Genomic DNA, 17,782 nt, shown 5'->3' on the forward strand with positions numbered 1-17,782 from the left:
AGTTGTTGAGAATTACAAGTCAGTATTGGGTTCTAAAACAAATCCCCATCTCAAATATCACAATCTCTGATGATCCCCTGGAGCACCATCAAATCCATTATCGTCAAATGGTAAGAACATGATACCACAACAAGCCTTCCTCATAAAGATGGCTGCAGTCCAGGTGCATGATGCTGAAGATACAGCCACACAACCTCCACACCAAAGGGGAAGGGCGGCTGTTTAGCATAAGACATGCACACTCATGAGGCTTGCATTGGGAGCCCATCATATAATGAGTGAAATGCACAGTGTCTGAACTGTAACCTACAAATGACGCCAAAAACTTAGGTCAGGCGGGCTAAACAGCACTATATACCATATTTTTCGCTTTATAAGATGCACTTTTGTTCCCCCAAATTTTGGGGAAAAGTAGGGGGTGCGTCTTATAATCCGAATATACGGGGTGTGTGTGTGTGTATATATATATATATATATATATATATATACTGCAGGGTCCGCTCTGGAGCGGTTCTGGGGGCTGGTGAAGCTGCGGGAGGGAGCCTTTGATCTCCTGCTCCCGCTCATATAATATGTACTGCTGCTGTCCATCACCGTGGTGCTGAAACCGCACAGCGGCGATGGGCTGGGGGAGCGGCGCATATTATATGTGCCTGTGCTCCCCTTTGATGTCACATGCCTCCCCTGTGTTAGATATTGCCCCCATGCTGCTGCACATAGTAAAATAAAACACTCTTTACTCACCTCCTCCAGCGCTGATCTCCCGGTGTCTCTGCTGCTGTCTGTGATCAGGCACGCAGAGATGATATCACTCTGCTGTGCCGATCACATGACCGGCGTCGAGAACTACAAAGTGGAGGAAGCCGGAGCTAACAAGCACGGAGGGAGACATGAGGAGGGACAGCGCTGAGACAAGGAAAGAGTGTTTTATTTTACTAAAAGCAGCAGCCTGGGGGCGATATCGAACACAGGGTGATGTGTGCCAACCACAGGGGGCCGTGTGCAGCAATAGTGGGCCGTATGCCAGCCACAGGGGGCCGTGTGCAGCAATAGTGGGCCGTGTGCCAGCCACAGGGGGCCGTGTGCAGCAATAGTGGGCTGTGTGCAGCAATATTGGGCCGTGTGCCAGCCACAGGGAGCCGTGTGCAGCAATAGTGGGCCATGGGCCAGCCACAGGGGGCCGTGTGCAGCAATAGTGGGCTGTGTGCAGCAATGGTGGGCCATGTGCCAGCTACAGTGGGCCGTGTGTCAGCCACAGTGGGCCATGTGCCAGCAATAGGGGGCCGTGTGCCAGCCACAGTGGGCCATGTGCCAGCCACAGGGGCCCGTGTGCCAGCCATAGGGGACATGTGGCATCACTGGGGGACGTGTGCCAGTACAAGGGGGCTATATTCAATATAAGGTGGCCATATCCAGATTAAGGGGGCTAATTTTAGGATGGGGGGGCTATGAGGGACATATACCCTATATGATTTGTTAGACGGACACTGGCATTATAAGACGGACCCCATTTATTACAAAATTCTCTATTCCTTCACCAAATTTGGGGGTGCGTCTTATAATCAGGTGCGTCTTATAAAGCGAAAAATACGGTAAGTGCATCTCACACGGATGCGCGAGATGCACAGTGTCTGAATTATGACCTATAAATGACGCACAACACCAGGTCAGGCAGGTCAGTTAGCACTATATGAGTGCATAACACATGACAGGCGTCACAATAAAAACAAAACCAAATGTTCACAGTTATAGGCATGTTTTTACATGAACCCTCAAAAATAAAAACAAAAATGCGAAATTCCAGGTTGTGAGTTAGCAAAACATCAAAAATAGTAAAGGGATCAAAAAATTTGCAAGGCACTGTATACTGTTTTAAACCTTGGAGAGTTAAATTAAACATGGAAGCAGGAAATAGTATGATACTGCCAGTTAAAGGGTTGCTTGAAGCTTATTGCAATAGTGTGGTGGTAGTGCCTGATGCAAGAATACCAATGGGGGTAGGTGGGAACCGCTGTATAAAAGTATACTGCCTTAGGCTGGAGTCACACTTGCAATTGGAAAATCGGACCGATTCTCATGCTAGAAAGTAGTATGAGCTCTGTCCGAGTGTTGATCCGTGTGCAATGCAACTGCAATGCGATTCTGTGATTTTTCCTCATGATTATAGTCCATGTGCAATCTGTGTGTGATCCGTATATGATCTGTTTTTATTCTCAGCAGCTATGTCATCTGCCATTTAGCTCTGCTACATGGCCGCTGATAGCAGACACAGACAGAGCCGCGGGATCAGAATGAAGTCGGATGAACTTCACCCGACTTCATTGACATCACACGGCTCTGTCTGTGTGTCATGGCCTGATTTTCGGTCACCGGTGAAGGTCTCACCGGTGACCGCAAATCCCCTGATTGACTTAAGTGATCTGCGCTATCAGCTGTGCTGTCACTGAGGTTACCCGCGGCCACAGCTGAAGTCCTCCAGCTGAGATCTGTGGCTGCGGGTAACCTGAGTGATGGCACAGCCGATAGCGCAGATCACTTAAGTCAATCGGGATTTGATAGTGCGACTCACTTCAGTTGCTGCGTGGAGCTCACAGAGAGCGGTTGTGGTAAAGAGACAGACACAGACAAAGAGACAGACAGACACAGGGAAACAGACAGACAGGGAAAGAGAGGGAAAGAGACAGACAGAGAAATAGAAAGAAAGAGACAGACAGGGAAAGTGACAGAGATAGATAGACAGACAAGGAAAGAGATAGATAGACAGACAGACAGGGAAAGAGATTGAGACAGATGGAGAAAGAGACAGTCTGAGACAGACAGGGAAAGAGACAGACAAAGAGATAGAGAGAGAGACAGGGAAAGAGACAGACAAAGATAGAGAGAGAGACAGAGAGATATATACAGAGGGGGAGACAGACAGAAAATGGGAGAGAAACAGAGAGACAGTTTCTATCCCGGGCGTTAATATATTCTATTTATACATTCTATCCCGGGAATGTTAATACATTCTATTTTGTTAACAGCAGTTATTAACCCGGGCGAAGCCCTTATATGGAATGTTGGCGTGTCACAATGCAGCCAGGGAAAGAGACAGACACAGACAGGGAAAGAGGCAAACACAGACAGGGTAAAAAACAGACATAGACAGGGTAAGAGACAGACACAAAGAGACACACACAGACAAAGAGACAGACTGACAGGGAAAGAGACAGACACAGACAAAGAGACAGAGACAGACACAGAGAAACAGACAGACAGGGAAAGAAAGGGAAAGAGACAGACAGGGTAAGAGACAGACAAAGACAGGTAAAGAGACAGACAAAGAGACAGACACAGGGAAAGAGACAGAGGGAAAGAGACAGACAGGGAAAGAGAGGGAAAGAGACAGACAGGGAAAGAGACAGACAGGGAAAGAGAGGGAAAGAGACAGACAGGGAAAGAGACAGACAGGGAAAGAGACAGACAGGGAAAGAGACAGACAGGGAAAGTGACAGAGATAGATAGACAGACAGGGAAAGATATAGATAGACAGACAGGGAAAGAGATAGATAGACAGACAGGGAAAGAGATTGAGACAGACGGGGAAAGAGACAGAGACAGTCAGAGACAGACAGGGAAAGAGACAGACAGACAAAGAGATAGAGAGACAGAGAGATATATACAGAGGGGGAGACAGACAGAGAATGGGGGAGAAACAGAGAGACAGTTACTATCCCGGGCGTTAATACATTCTATTTATACATTCTATCCCGGGAATGTTAATACATTCTATTTTGTTAACAACAGTTATTAACCCGGGAGAAGCCGGGTAGTACAGCTAGTTAGATATAAAGCTGAATGTATGTATGTGTGTGTGTGTGTGTGTGTGTATATGTCCGGGATTGGCATCTGCACCGTTGCAGCTATAGCCACAAAATTTTGCACACTCACACGTCTGGACCCCTAGAGCGTCATAGGCTATGTTGTGAGGCGAAATTTTAACCCCAGCGCGTTCCAATTTACCAACCAATTTTGCCCCTATCTACATAATGGGGAAAAAGTGAAACGAAAAGTATATCCGCACCGTCGCAATCACGAAATCAGGCACAGACACCTCATGTGACCCAGGGAACGTCGTAGACTATGTTTTGACAGGAAAATTTAACCCCGCGCTTTACAGTTACTCTCCAAAAAACATGCCTCCATTAAAGTAAATGGAGCCTGGAACTACAGGTTATTAGTAGGAGCTGGGATTGGTTGCTATAGGAACAAAAGACATTCATAGTATAAGAAGCTTATATGTGAGGTAATAAGATGTCGGTGTGGAGACGGATAGAGAGGACAGATAGAGATAGAGAGAGACAGACAGAGACAGACAGGGAAAGAGACAGAGAGACAGGGAAAGAGACAGACAGGGAAAGAGAAAGACAGAGACAAACGGTGAAAGAGACAGACGATGAAAAAGACAGACAGAGACAGACAAAGAAAGAGACAGACAGGGAGACAGGGAAAGAAACAGACGGGGAAAGAGACAGACGGAAAAAGAGACAGACGGAAAAAGAGACAGACGGGGAAAGAAACAGATGGGGAAAGAGACAGACCGAGACAGACATGGAAAGAGACAGACAGGGAAAGAGACAGACGGGGAAAGAGGCAGACGGGGAAAGAGGCAGACGGGGAAAGAGGCAGACCTGGAAAGAGACAGACCTGGAAAGAGACAGACCTGGAAAGAGACAGAGCTAGAAAGAGACAGACTGGGAAAGAGACAGATGAGGAAAGAGACAGACGTTGAAAGAGACAGACCTGGAAAGAGAAAGACCTGGAAAGAGACAGACGGAGCACATTACTTGGCCAATTTAGTTAAATCTGTGTGGAATATCTGTGGTGTTAAAATATATGTTGTGAAATGCTTCTATTAGCTTAGTTTCAGCCTTTTAATAATTACATTTCTATCTATTTGTTTTGTGGTTTTTGTGTGCAGAATAAATTTTTGTTAATACATTCTATTTTGTTAACAGCAGTTATTAACCCAGGGGAAGCCGAGTAGTACAGCTAGTTTCAAATAAAGGATTTTTGGATGTTTGTGTTTATTTTCTTTAACTTACAGGTTAATCATGGAAGATATCTCGGGGAGACGCCTGCCATGATTAACCTAGGACTTAGTGGCAGCTATGGGCTGCTGCCATTAACTCCTTATTACCTCGATTGCCACCGCACAAGGGCAATTCGCGATGAGCCAGGTACAGTCCCGGGACTGTCACAACTAATGGATGCGGCAATTCCAGGCGGCTGCTGGTTGATATTTTTAGGGTGGGTGGCTCCCCATAACGTGGCGCTCCCCATCCTGACAATACCAGCCTCTAGCCGTATGGCTTTACCCTGGCTGGTATGAAAATCGGGGTGGGGGGACGGGGACCGCACACTGTTTTTTTTTTAATGATTTATTATTTATTGTACTGCACGATATAGACCCGCCCACCGGCAGCTGTGATTGGTTGCAGTGAGACAACTGTCACTCAATGTAGGGGCGTGTTTGAGTGCAACCAATCATAGGCGGTGGTGGGCGGGGAAAGCAGTGGATACTAGATGGAATAATGAGTGGCCGGCTTTTTCAAAAGAGGAAAAGCCGCTGGAGCTTTGTGACAGCTGTGCAGCGCCGTGCTGGTGATTGGGGGATCGGTGAGTGTGAGAGAGGGGGGAGAGGGATAGACCGACAGAGAGAGAGAAACTGACTAACAGAGATAGAGATTGACCGACATCGACAGACCTCACTCATTTCCAGTGTTTTTTGCAACATGCGATAAATGTATTTAGAAAAACACATGTCACTAGGATGGTGTGTGTGCCATCCGTGTGACATCCGTTTTTTTTTCACGCACGCATAGACTTGCATTGGAGTGACTCGCACATGAAACTCTACAAAACGCAGCATGCTGCAATTTGTTTCTCAGTCCGATTTGGACTAAGAAAAAAATAGCAGATCGGTGCTGCATAATTGCTTAACATTGGTCTGAGTGCAATGTGAGATTTTCTCACATTGCACTCGTGCGAGTTAATCGCAAGTGTGACTCCAGCCTTAGTGTGATTTCTGTTGGGAAGTTTTGTCTGTTACTATACTGGTAACGGGGACTCTGGATGTCACTACAGTGGGAGTGGAGCATGGTAGCAGAATCTGGATGTCAGGGGGCTATGTATGTGCCTCATGACCTTCTCTCGGAGCTGAATGTAGCTCTCCTGACCCTCTCTCGGAGCTGAATGTAGCTCTCCTTTATGTAGGAAAGATTGGGGACCACTGAAATATGTAGTCTAGAAAGAGAATGTATTCTCTAAATGGACCACTAGAGGGAACCAATGCATAAAATTTACTAATCCAATTGATCCCCCCCCCCCCCCCCTCTTCTCTGTGACTTTACCCTCCCCTCACTAGATCAGCACTAATTTACAGACATTCGAAGAAGCGAGAAGACAATGCATAAACTTCAGCCTTGCGGACCTGGATGCTGTATTTTCTTTTTCCCTGTATTTTACGGATTCTACCATTAAAGTCAAGATACAGGAGTATTGGGACCACGTGCCAGTTTGTGCCCGTGGACAGGACATTGGCTGATGACTGGGTGCCGAACCATCTCCCTATCATGGATCGGGCAATTATGGGAGTACGAGACCCCCAAAGTGATTGTGGTCAAGAATCGTCATCTTGGAACCATCTACAGACTACTACAGCTTTTGATCATTGTGTACTTTATTTGGTGAGTGCCCATCCAAGAGAGGACACAAACAGCAGACATTCATGAAAATGATGTTAGTTGGTGTAACCAGTAGATATTTAGTGTCTATATATTACAACATTTCTCTACTGTCGGCATTTCCTCATCCTGATGTATTTGATGATTTCTTTTTCTTTGATAGGTATGTGTTTGGGATACAGAAGGGATATCAGGCTCGGGAGACTGGTCCAGAGAGCGCAGTCATCACTAAAGTCAAAGGAGTCTCTATGTCTAAAGCTCCCAGAGGAACTAAGAGGATCTGGGATGTTGCCGAGTATGTGAAGCCCCCAGAGGTGAGCTGTGGTTGGGAAGTAATGAGAAATTGTATAGGTAAATACAGTATACTACATGCGTTAAGATGAAGTCTAGGATGTTTCATCATAGAAAGACCTTCTATAATAAGGGTATATTTACAGGTGGCAGATCTACTGCATGCATTTTTGCTATTAACCTTCAGAAATTCATGTGCTTGCCGCCATAATAACCCCATTCCCATTCAGATTGATATTCCTTTGCAGGAAGTTTTACAACATACCTGCCGTATGTGAACTCACCCAATTACTCTATTTAATTTCATGCAGAAAAGGTGTTTAGTGGGTGATCAGATGAGAAATTCTATATCACACACGAGTAGAGAAATGAAGACACCTTATATTATCCACTTAGCAAATGTCAGTGAGGAACGATTGTACTAGGAACAGGCGAGTGATATAATGACTATGTAACAAAGATGATACCTGTAGTAATCCATGAATGGAGAATTGCTGTAGGCAAAGCATGATGAAAAAGTTTTGAAATATTCAGGTTAGTTGATATGTGTTGATCAATGAACGAATATCTAAGATCAATTATTCCCAATTGTAATGCTTAAAAGTATAATATTATTATATTAATATAAGTATCAGTTTGAGTAAAAGTGCCGTTGTTTGTTCTGGCATAAAACTTTTCATTGTTGGTAGCACATCTCCAGCTGTACACAACATACAGTATATAATTTTCCTAAGGGGCCACATAAGCTACTGTGGCTATTGCAGAGCGCCAAACCAACTGGCCGAACTTCATTCTGATCATTATTATTGTTTTATATTAATTTTTATAACTCAATACTGAGCAGAATTTAGTCTGTTGACTGGTTATTATTGCTAATACATGTTACGTTAGGGCTTATTGTAGCATTTACTCTCACCTGAAGTAGCTAATAAAAATCATATAATTTACTGCTTTTTATAAAGTTTATATAAGGCAGTTAATCTGTTATTCAGCCCTTGTATTTTGATCAACAGCTTCCACTAGAATATGCCCCACAGTCTCCTCATATAGTATTATGTCCCCACATAGAATGATATACCCACATTTCCTCTCTACATTGTATTATGTCACCATACAGCCCTTCATGCAGACTTATGCCCCCACACAACCCCCTTGCATAGTATTATGTCCCCCACACAACCCCCTTACATAGTATTATGTCCCCCACACAGCCCCCTTACACAGTATTATGTCTCAACACAACCCCATACAGAAAGATGTCCTCCACACAGCCCCCTTACACAGTATCATGTCCGCCAAATAGCTCTCTTACACAGTATTTAATCCCCACACAGCGACCATACAGAGTGGTCTCCCTGCATAGCCCCCTTACACAGTATTTTGTCACAATACTGCCACCCAATCAGAATGATGTCCTCACACAGCCCCCTTGCAGAGTATTATGTTCCTGACTCCTACAGAATGATGCACTGCTGAGGCACTGCTGGCACTATATAATGACACCATCATGCTTTCTGCGCTCTAAGGGGTACTTTGCACGCTGCGACATCGCTAGCCGATGGTAGTGATGCCGAGCGTGATAGTACCCGCCCCCGTCGCACATGCGATATCTTGTGATAGCTGCCATAGCGAACATTATCGCTACAGCAGCTTCAGACGCACTTACCTTCCCTGCGACGTCACTCTGGCCGGCGACCCGCCTCCTTCCTAAGGGGGCGGGTTGTGCGGCGTCACAGCGACGTCACATGGCAGGCGGCCAATAGAAGCGGAGGGGCGGAGATGAGCGGGATGTAAACATCTCACCCACCTTCTCCCTTCCGCATTGCCGGTGGACGGCGGGCGCAGGTAAGGAGATGTTTGACGGTCCTGCAGCTTCACACACAGTGATGTGTGGAGCTGCAGGAACGACAAACAACATCGTACCTGCGGACGCACCGACATTATGAAAACTAACGACGTGATACAGATCACCGATTTTTGACTGTTTCACGCTCGTTCATGTTCTCTCCTAGGCTTTACACGTTGCGACGTCGTTACCGGCGCCGGATGTGCGTCACTTTCGATTTCACCCCGACGATATCGCAGTAGCGATGTCGCAACGTGCCAAGTACCCCTTAGGGTACCCTTAGGGGTAGTTTGCACGTTGCGACATCGCTACTGCGATATCGTCGGGTTCAAATCGAAAGTGACGCACATCCGGCGCCGGTAACGACGTCGGAACGTGTAAAGTCTAGATGCGCCGATAAATGATCGCAAAAGCGTCGTAAATCGGTGATCTGTGTAGTATCGGACATTTACATAATGTCGCACCAATAGGAGATACGATGTTTGTGAAGCTGCAGGAGCGAGGAACATCTCCTTACCTGCGGCCATAGGCAATGCGGAAGGAAATAGGTGGACGGGATGTTTACGTTCCGCTCATCTCCACCCCTCCGCTTCTATTGGCCGCCTGCCATGTGACGTCGCTGTGACGCCGCACGACCCGCCCCCTTAGGAAGGAGGCGGGTTGCCGGCCAGAGCGACGTCGCAGGGAAGGTAAGTGCGTGTGAAGCTGCCGTACCGATAATGTTCGCTATGGCAGCTATCACAAGATATCGCATCTGCGACGGGGGCGGGTACTATCGCGCTCGGCATTGCTAGCATCGGCTAGCGATGTCGCAGTGTGCAAAGTACCCCTTAGACACTGACGACGGCTTCCTGTTCTCTCATTGTATCCACCAGTATCTGCATTCTGGAGAGGCAGCGATTAGTGAAAATGAGACACCAGTCGGCTGCATGGTGCTTGACAGCACTGCATAAAGTCTTTTGTCTTTCCCATTCCGTGGGCTACACCAGAACAGCCAAAGGGCCGTGGGCTGAAATTTGCCCAGGTCAGAACAATTGTATTAATGATTGTTCTGTGTTACATACAGTGTTTGGCAACCTGTGTGAACTATCAGAAATAGCAGGGCAATACTTGTATGTGCGTGCCAAAAATGATTTAAATATAACCTTTATTTATTCTTTTAATTAAAAGATAACAAGCACACAAACAAGACAAACAATCAAGAGACTGTCACCACACTCAATGTCCCACTAAGGCTGCTTTCACACATCAGTGTTTTGCCATCAGGCACAATCCGGCAAAAACCTGAAAAAACGGATCCGGCAACTGTTGCCGCCGGATCTGTTTTTAGCCCCATAGACTTCTATTAGCGCCGGATTGTGCCGGATGGCCTTGCGTTCCATCCGGCTTTTGTTTGTCCGGCGGCCGGATGGAACGCTGAGGGAATGTTTTTGTCTCCGGCGAAAAACCGTATTGCGCCGGATCCGGCGCCGTATGGCGTGTTTTATAATGAAAGCCTATGGATGCCCTATCCGGCGTAATGCGGCAAAAACTGGATACGGCCGCCGGATCCGTTTTTTCTTAACTGAGCATACTCAGTATCACAACGGATCCGTCAAAAAACTGAAGGAACTGATGGAAAAAACGGATGCAACCGATCCATTTTTTTGCCGGATCTGTCGCTTCAGTTTTTTCGCTGGATCGTGCCTGATGCCAAAAAACTGATGTGTGAAAGCAGCCTAAGACCCGCAACACACATCCGTTTTTTTTGTACGTGTGCTGTACGTATTTGCACGTACCGGAGACACGGAGACACGGAGACCCATGTTATTTAATGGTAGATGGCACACACACGTAAAATCACACGGAACGTGTGTCTGTGTGGTAAGTACGTGTGTGCGCTTTTCTACACGGACGGCATGTCCGTTTTTGGCCGGCAGCACGCAGGCACGGACCCGCTTTAGTCTATGGGTCCGTGCCTGCACGGACCGCACACGGAGTATGTCCGTGTTCAGCACGTATCGTCCGTGTCCGTTTTTAATCACAAAATCTGAAACACTTGTTACCAATCTATCAGGTCAATTGATGGCAAACAAAAACAAAAACACCAGGATCTCATGATGAATGATTAACAACGTTAATTGGGTAAGAATGCGGGCCTTTAAAAACGGACAGCACACGGACAGCACACGTACGTATTTTATGTCAATACGGACATTCCACACGCACACACGGCTCGCATACGCCATCACACGGATGCCATACGTACCGGAGAAACGCCCCTAAAAAACGGAACACGGACCCGAAAAACAGACCGTGAGACACGTACGTTTTTTTTGCGGAAGTGTGTTTTAGGCCTAAGAGAATTCACATAGGAGAAAACGACCAGAGGAAGAAATCCAAACAGCAGTTGTCTGTCAATAAACTGTCATTCAGCGGTCATACAACTCCCAAAGGAAGTCAAGGGAATAATTAGCTTAATACAAGCACAATTTATAAACAAAGCAGAGAAAAGGTATGTTCATGAGTGTGGCCTAAAACAACTACCCCACTCCCAACCTATTCACTGCATTAACAATATCAAAGGTTAGGAAAACATATGAGTGAGATAATGTGTCGAGCCCCGGGGACGCTGTATCGGTGCATTACCTTCAGGGACTCCGCTGTCAGTCTGGATCTTGTCACCGGTAGGAAATCCTCTATTCGTCGTGACGCCACTCTCAGTATTGCGGTCAGTGGGGACCGCCACTGCAGGTTGAGGGTCGCCTGGGGCTGATGGTGTGTGCAGTCAGTTGGGATAGCCTCCTGAGAGTGAGGCAAGCCCCAGGGCCCGGTGTAGGTGTGTAGAACCACAAGGCGCAGAATAACTCCACACAAGCAGGATGTCTTTCAGGGGTTTTACTCACTTCAGATGGCAGGGTGAGTAACCCGGGCGTAGCTGGGATGAACCAGGCTGGAACCAGGTATCCTTCAGGCTGACTTATGATGGTGACTACCGACTCGCCTTCCTTAGCCCTTAGTGGTTTGGGGTAACCCCCGACTTTTAGTCCCTATGGGGGTCACCCAGGGAAGTTGCTGAAGCCTCTCTCCCCTTCAGTTGCCGTTTGCTTGTCGCCTGGACCAGATCACTCCAGCTGCTTGCCTCCTGTGAACTATGGGCCCTAACTGTGGCTACGTGGCTGCGGCTTTTGGGTGTTGTGGTGTGGGCTTTGAGGGCCCCACACCGGCAGGTTTAGCAAGGAAAGGTGGATCTATCCCCGCTCCGGGATCTGCCGCCCGTTTGGGCCTGGTACTCCCTAGCAGTCTCCTTACTTCCCACTCTGTGCTCTCTCTTTAGCTGGAGATGGGTTTCGGGTAGCACTCCTAGGTGACCGTTCTCCCCCGTCGGTAGCCACTGCGCGGACGCTGTCAGACTGCAACAGCCCCAGGGGTAGGGGTCTGCTCTTCTCCGAGCTCCCTGGACTCTGCACTGAACCGGCTCACTGCTCCTCCTCTCCTGTTCTTGCCTACGCCACCTAGCAACCAGGCTCTCTTTCCACACCCCTTGAGTGGAGATGGAGGCTTTTGGCCCCCTCCACTATTCCAGTGGAGGTGAAGGCTTTGCCCCCTCCTGGGATCCCCAGGGGTCCTCTCAAAGGTACATGTGTGAGACCTGATCACTATGCGCCTGTGTAGTCACACCTCGGTCAGCCTTCTGGATTACCTGTATTGTACTGTCCCCAGCATGGGTGCAGTACTCAGTGGTGCCTGACCAGGTCAGGGGCGCCACATTCCCCCTTAGTTATCACCAGCACGTCCTCGGGCTGCAAGACAACATTTTAAAATGCATAAAACATTAAAACATGGTAAAACATTTTTAAAAGCACCAGGTACCATACATCACCACCCTCCACCCACAAGTCCGTTAACCCACCCAAAACCCTCTCACGTTGGCCGCGCCTTCAGCCACTTCTGGCAGGATGTAGAGGCGGCTTTCATGGTCTGGTGGTCTTCAGGGCATACCTGGCCTGGTGGAGCCGCGCCTTCAGCCTCTTCTGGCAGGATGTAGAGGCGGCCTCCACAGTTGGTGCTGACCAGGTACCCTCTTTGTGGTGGAGAGCCAGGCCCCATAAACAGGCATGCTCTCTGGTTGCAGGTGAGCCAAGGCCCTATATACGGACGTGCTCCCTGGTTGCAGACGAGCCAAGCCCCTAAACAGGCTGGCTCTGGTGGTGGTGGTGCCCTCTGGTGTAACTATTTACACTGCGAGAGTTTGTGGCTATAGCCAGTTCATAGCCTTAAGGTTCATTTCTCACATTAGTTTATGTGGGCACATTGCTTAAACTTGAAAACGTTGCAAAACTTCAAACTGGTCAAACAGTAACTTGGTGTACTTTACTTTATGCAGATTCCTCCTCACCAGGGCTTGGGCCTGTAGGGCTGCGGCACCTGTTGCTTTCTTGACCTCTTTCTTCTTCTGTGTCTGTTTCTTTTTCTTTAGGACATGGTGTTACATCTAGGGCATACCAGCCTCTTTCTCCTTGATGCATGGTAAACTGCACTGTGTCTCCCATCCTTAGGTTTCTTCCAGGATGTCCTCTGGGCAAATGAGCTCTCACGTCTCTTCTATTGACAAAAATGCCTTCTTTCATACCAGGTGCAACTATAAAGCCGTATCCTGATTTTAGGCTGAAATCTTCTACTACACCTCGACAAAGGGGTCCTCTGACCTGGGCTTTGGCTCTTCTCAGGAACCGTTTCTCCTCTAGGTCTCTGGCCGTTATTTCATCTCTCTGCTCTGGAGACTGCGGTGCAGGGAAAGACTGGGTTCTGCTACGGCGCCGTGTCTTGCGGACTGGATTCTGCGAGGTACAGCTTACAAGCTCCCAGGTGAGGCTTTTGGGTAGATCTTCTTCAGCAGACGGTGTTAGGTCTTCCTCATCCCAGCGGGAATATGGCAACATCTCCGGCTCTGGGCATGGATCCACTGCTGGTGGCTCCTGAGTCAGCTCCTCAGCTTCCTGGCCTCCCCTCCCCCTTAGTTCTTCTGAGCACTCCTTTGGTGGCAGTGCTGGGGATGGATTTTCATCAGCAGGCCCAGGCGGGGGACTCTTTGGCATGATTGCTGCAGGAGTCGTCTTGGGGGTATGCGGAGGGAGCATGTACCGGTCCACCATCTCCTGTGGGAACTTGGCCTCCAGGTCAGCCTTCAGCTGCCAGTATGCGGGGTCCTCACCTACCAGGGATTTCCTTGCAGGGACTTCCTTGGACTGGGGAGCGGTGTCTGCTCTGGCCTTGCAGGCCGGGGTAAACAATGGTACGTCTGTCTTTTCTTGGCGGGCCGCGCCCGATATGGCGGCGGCCTGGTCTTGGCGGGCCGCGCCTGGCATGGCGGCGGCCTGGTCTTGGCGGGCCGCGCCTGGCATGGCGGCGGCCTGGTCTTGGCGGGCCGCGCCTGGCATGGCGGCGGCCTGGATTGGCGTTTCTGTCGTAGCCGGAGCCTTAGCGGGCATCGCTACCGTAGCCGGTTCTTGGCGGGACGGACTGGGCGTTGCTGCCGCGGTCTGGGCTTGGCGGGCCGGGCCTAGCATGGCGGCGGCCTGGGTCAGCGTCACACCTGCGGCGTGGATTAGGGTCGCGGCGGCAGCCGGATCTTTGCGGGCCGGGCTGGGCGTTGCTGCAGGGACCGGGTCTTGGTGGGCCGAGCAGGGCATCGCTGCGGCGGCCTGGGCTTGGCGGGCTGCACCTGGCGTGGCTGCGGCCTGCTTCAGCGTCGCCGCGCCGGACGCCTCTTCAGGGACCGCGGACGTGGCAGCAAGGGTCGGGGCACTCGCGCGGGCAGGGGCATCACTGGACTCACCCATCGGTGGCAGCATCGGGGTCTGAGTCGTCACCGCCCGGTCTGGCACTCGGCGCGCAGCTCTCTCTTCATAGGCCTGAACCGCCGCGGTCATTCCCAGGAACTCCGCACGTCCCTCTCTGATCAGCCTTCCGACCCTGGCCTCCAGTTGATCGCAGAGAACTCGGCGAGCTCCCGACACCACCAGGCAGCGGAGCCTGGCTCTGGGTCTCTGCATTCAGACGCCATTTTCTCTAACAACAAGCTGCTGGCTTCTTTTCCGTTCCGCCGTCTCTGGACGCTTCCGCTCTCTTCACAAGCGAGGTCAGGACTCTGCAGGGGATCTCTGGGTAGCCGCACCTCTTCGTGGGCGGTAACTTCTCCCAGCGCGGGCTGCTGTTGTTTTTCGGCGCGCTTTTCATGGTGGCAATATGGCGGCGCTTCCAATTTTTCAAGCGGACCGCCCAGGCACATGGTCACCTGTCTGAACAGGTCTAGTCCTTATCCTGTTCGTGACGCCAGATGTCGAGCCCCGGGGACGCTGTATCGGTGCATTACCTTCAGGGACTCCGCTGTCAGTCTGGATCTTGTCACCGGTAGGAAATCCTCTATTCGTCGTGACGCCACTCTCAGTATTGCGGTCAGCGGGGACCGCCACTGCAGGTTGAGGGTCGCCTGGGGCTGATGGTGTGTGCAGTCAGTTGGGATAGCCTCCTGAGAGTGAGGCAAGCCCCAGGGCCCGGTGTAGGTGTGTAGAACCACAAGGCGCAGAATAACTCCACACAAGCAGGATGTCTTTCAGGGGTTTTACTCACTTCAGATGGCAGGGTGAGTAACCCGGGCGTAGCTGGGATGAACCAGGCTGGAACCAGGTATCCTTCAGGCTGACTTATGATGGTGACTACCGACTCGCCTTCCTTAGCCCTTAGTGGTTTGGGGTAACCCCGACTTTTAGTCCCTATGGGGGTCACCCAGGGAAGTTGCTGAAGCCTCTCTCCCCTTCAGTTGCCGTTTGCTTGTCGCCTGGACCAGATCACTCCAGCTGCTTGCCTCCTGTGAACTATGGGCCCTAACTGTGGCTACGTGGCTGCGGCTTTTGGGTGTTGTGGTGTGGGCTTTGAGGGCCCCACACCGGCAGGTTTAGCAAGGAAAGGTGGATCTATCCCCGCTCCGGGATCTGCCGCCCGTTTGGGCCTGGTACTCCCTAGCAGTCTCCTTACTTCCCACTCTGTGCTCTCTCTTTAGCTGGAGATGGGTTTCGGGTAGCACTCCTAGGTGACCGTTCTCCCCCGTCGGTAGCCACTGCGCGGACGCTGTCAGACTGCAACAGCCCCAGGGGTAGGGGTCTGCTCTTCTCCGAGCTCCCTGGACTCTGCACTGAACCGGCTCACTGCTCCTCCTCTCCTGTTCTTGCCTACGCCACCTAGCAACCAGGCTCTCTTTCCACACCCCTTGAGTGGAGATGGAGGCTTTTTGCCCCCTCCACTATTCCAGTGGAGGTGAAGGCTTTGCCCCCTCCTGGGATCCCCAGGGGTCCTCTCAAAGGTACATGTGTGAGACCTGATCACTATGCGCCTGTGTAGTCACACCTCGGTCAGCCTTCTGGATTACCTGTATTGTACTGTCCCCAGCATGGGTGCAGTACTCAGTGGTGCCTGACCAGGTCAGGGGCGCCACAAATGCCCTTAAGGAAGTTAACAAGGCAAAAAAGCAGCCGCACATATGAAACACGTCCTATGGTTCAGAAATAGAAAATTGTCAAAAAGGTGTGTAACTCAAATAGAGAGGGGAGGGTGATAGTAATATCCTTCTCACAACCAGATCACCCAAAAGACCACTACAAAAATGACAATTGTAGCCATAGGGATAATACGCTAAATAAGCAACGATAAGAGGAAAATGAGTAAGAGAAAAAGGTGGTAGCACCATATAATATGGGGGGCTCATACTACCGCCACACTATGTTGTGAGTTTAGATTAATTAAAGGCTTGCTCCATGAGAACAAACCGGGTATTTTCAGGTAGTCGCCAGGTTACGAGGCAGATACATTCTGTAGCTTTGTTTGTAAGCCGGATATGTATGTAAGTCAGATCATGGCTGGGGAAAAAAACTAATATCTCACTGTTGACCACTCTGTCTTCCCCGCTGCTCACAGCCTGCCATGTGGTCCTCTTCTTTCCTTTGTTGGGCGCACTACATCTTCCAGCCTCTTCACTATAGGTCAGGAATTATGGCTGCGTCCAGGACTCAGAGGTTGCTGCACATCATCACGACATTAATGTTGTGAGCTTATAGTGCACAGCATCTTCTGGAGCTCTGGACACGGAGAAGTGATTATTTTTTTTTTAGTCGAAAATAAGCCCTAATACAAAAATAAGTCCTAGTTTCATACTATACTATAATAGATAGTTTTCTATTTCTGAACCATAGGAATTGTTTCATATGTGTGGCTGCTTTTTTTGCCTTGTTTACACTTGTTCAGCATTAAGCCAGGTGTATGCGTCCCGGCTTCAGAGAGGTCTACTGCGCATGACCGGAAGTGCCGGGCATTCAGAAGTGCGATCACAGCAAACATAGGTACGCCTATTACCGCTGGTGATGCTGCACTGAATAGCTGTTAGCATGCCCCTGTGAACGGACTAGTTGGGTGATATAACGCCCTTGGGACTAGTCCCCGCGCTCATTAGCATAAGATAAAAGATCTTTAGAAATACTTTTTCTAAAGATCTCTTTATCTATTCTAGTGTATACAGGGACGTTTAGGCAGGGATTAGCAATATCAACCCAGAAACATCTCGTAGTTCGGGGTGCATATTGCACCTGACAGGTTCCCTTTAATTCACCCTCAAACTCAACTGTACCCAAAGCATTACAAAGACTGGCGGATGACTGGTTCATGCAGCCTTTATCCCCCCATTTTTTGGAGATAGCTGGACCATCGTTGTAAATAAGCACTTGAACCTTGTGTAACCCCCAGTGCACCCCAGTGTAGATTGTAAGCTCTTACGAGTAGGGTTGTCTTTATTTTTGCTTTAAGTATTGTATCTTCTATAATTGTTACCAGTGGCGTAACTAGAGTTGGATGGGCCCTGGTGCAAAGTTTAGACCTGGGCCCCCCCTCC

At 49.4% G+C, this 17,782-nt stretch overlaps 1 protein-coding gene across 1 annotated transcript in view; it reads left to right on the forward strand.

Annotated features, from left to right (window-relative positions):
- The first annotated feature begins 6,436 nt into the window (after nt 1-6,436).
- The window catches only part of P2RX2 (purinergic receptor P2X 2), a 122,011-nt gene continuing 110,665 nt past the window's right edge, over nt 6,437-17,782 (forward strand). The window contains exons 1-2 of the mRNA XM_075341490.1: nt 6,437-6,728; nt 6,889-7,039. Of these exons, the coding sequence (XP_075197605.1) occupies nt 6,586-6,728; nt 6,889-7,039 (294 nt within the window). The 5' untranslated portion in view covers nt 6,437-6,585. The remainder of the gene's footprint in view (nt 6,729-6,888; nt 7,040-17,782) is intronic.

The sequence above is a fragment of the Anomaloglossus baeobatrachus genome, chromosome 1 (assembly GCF_048569485.1).
Source record: "Anomaloglossus baeobatrachus isolate aAnoBae1 chromosome 1, aAnoBae1.hap1, whole genome shotgun sequence".
Lineage (NCBI taxonomy): Eukaryota > Metazoa > Chordata > Amphibia > Anura > Aromobatidae > Anomaloglossus > Anomaloglossus baeobatrachus.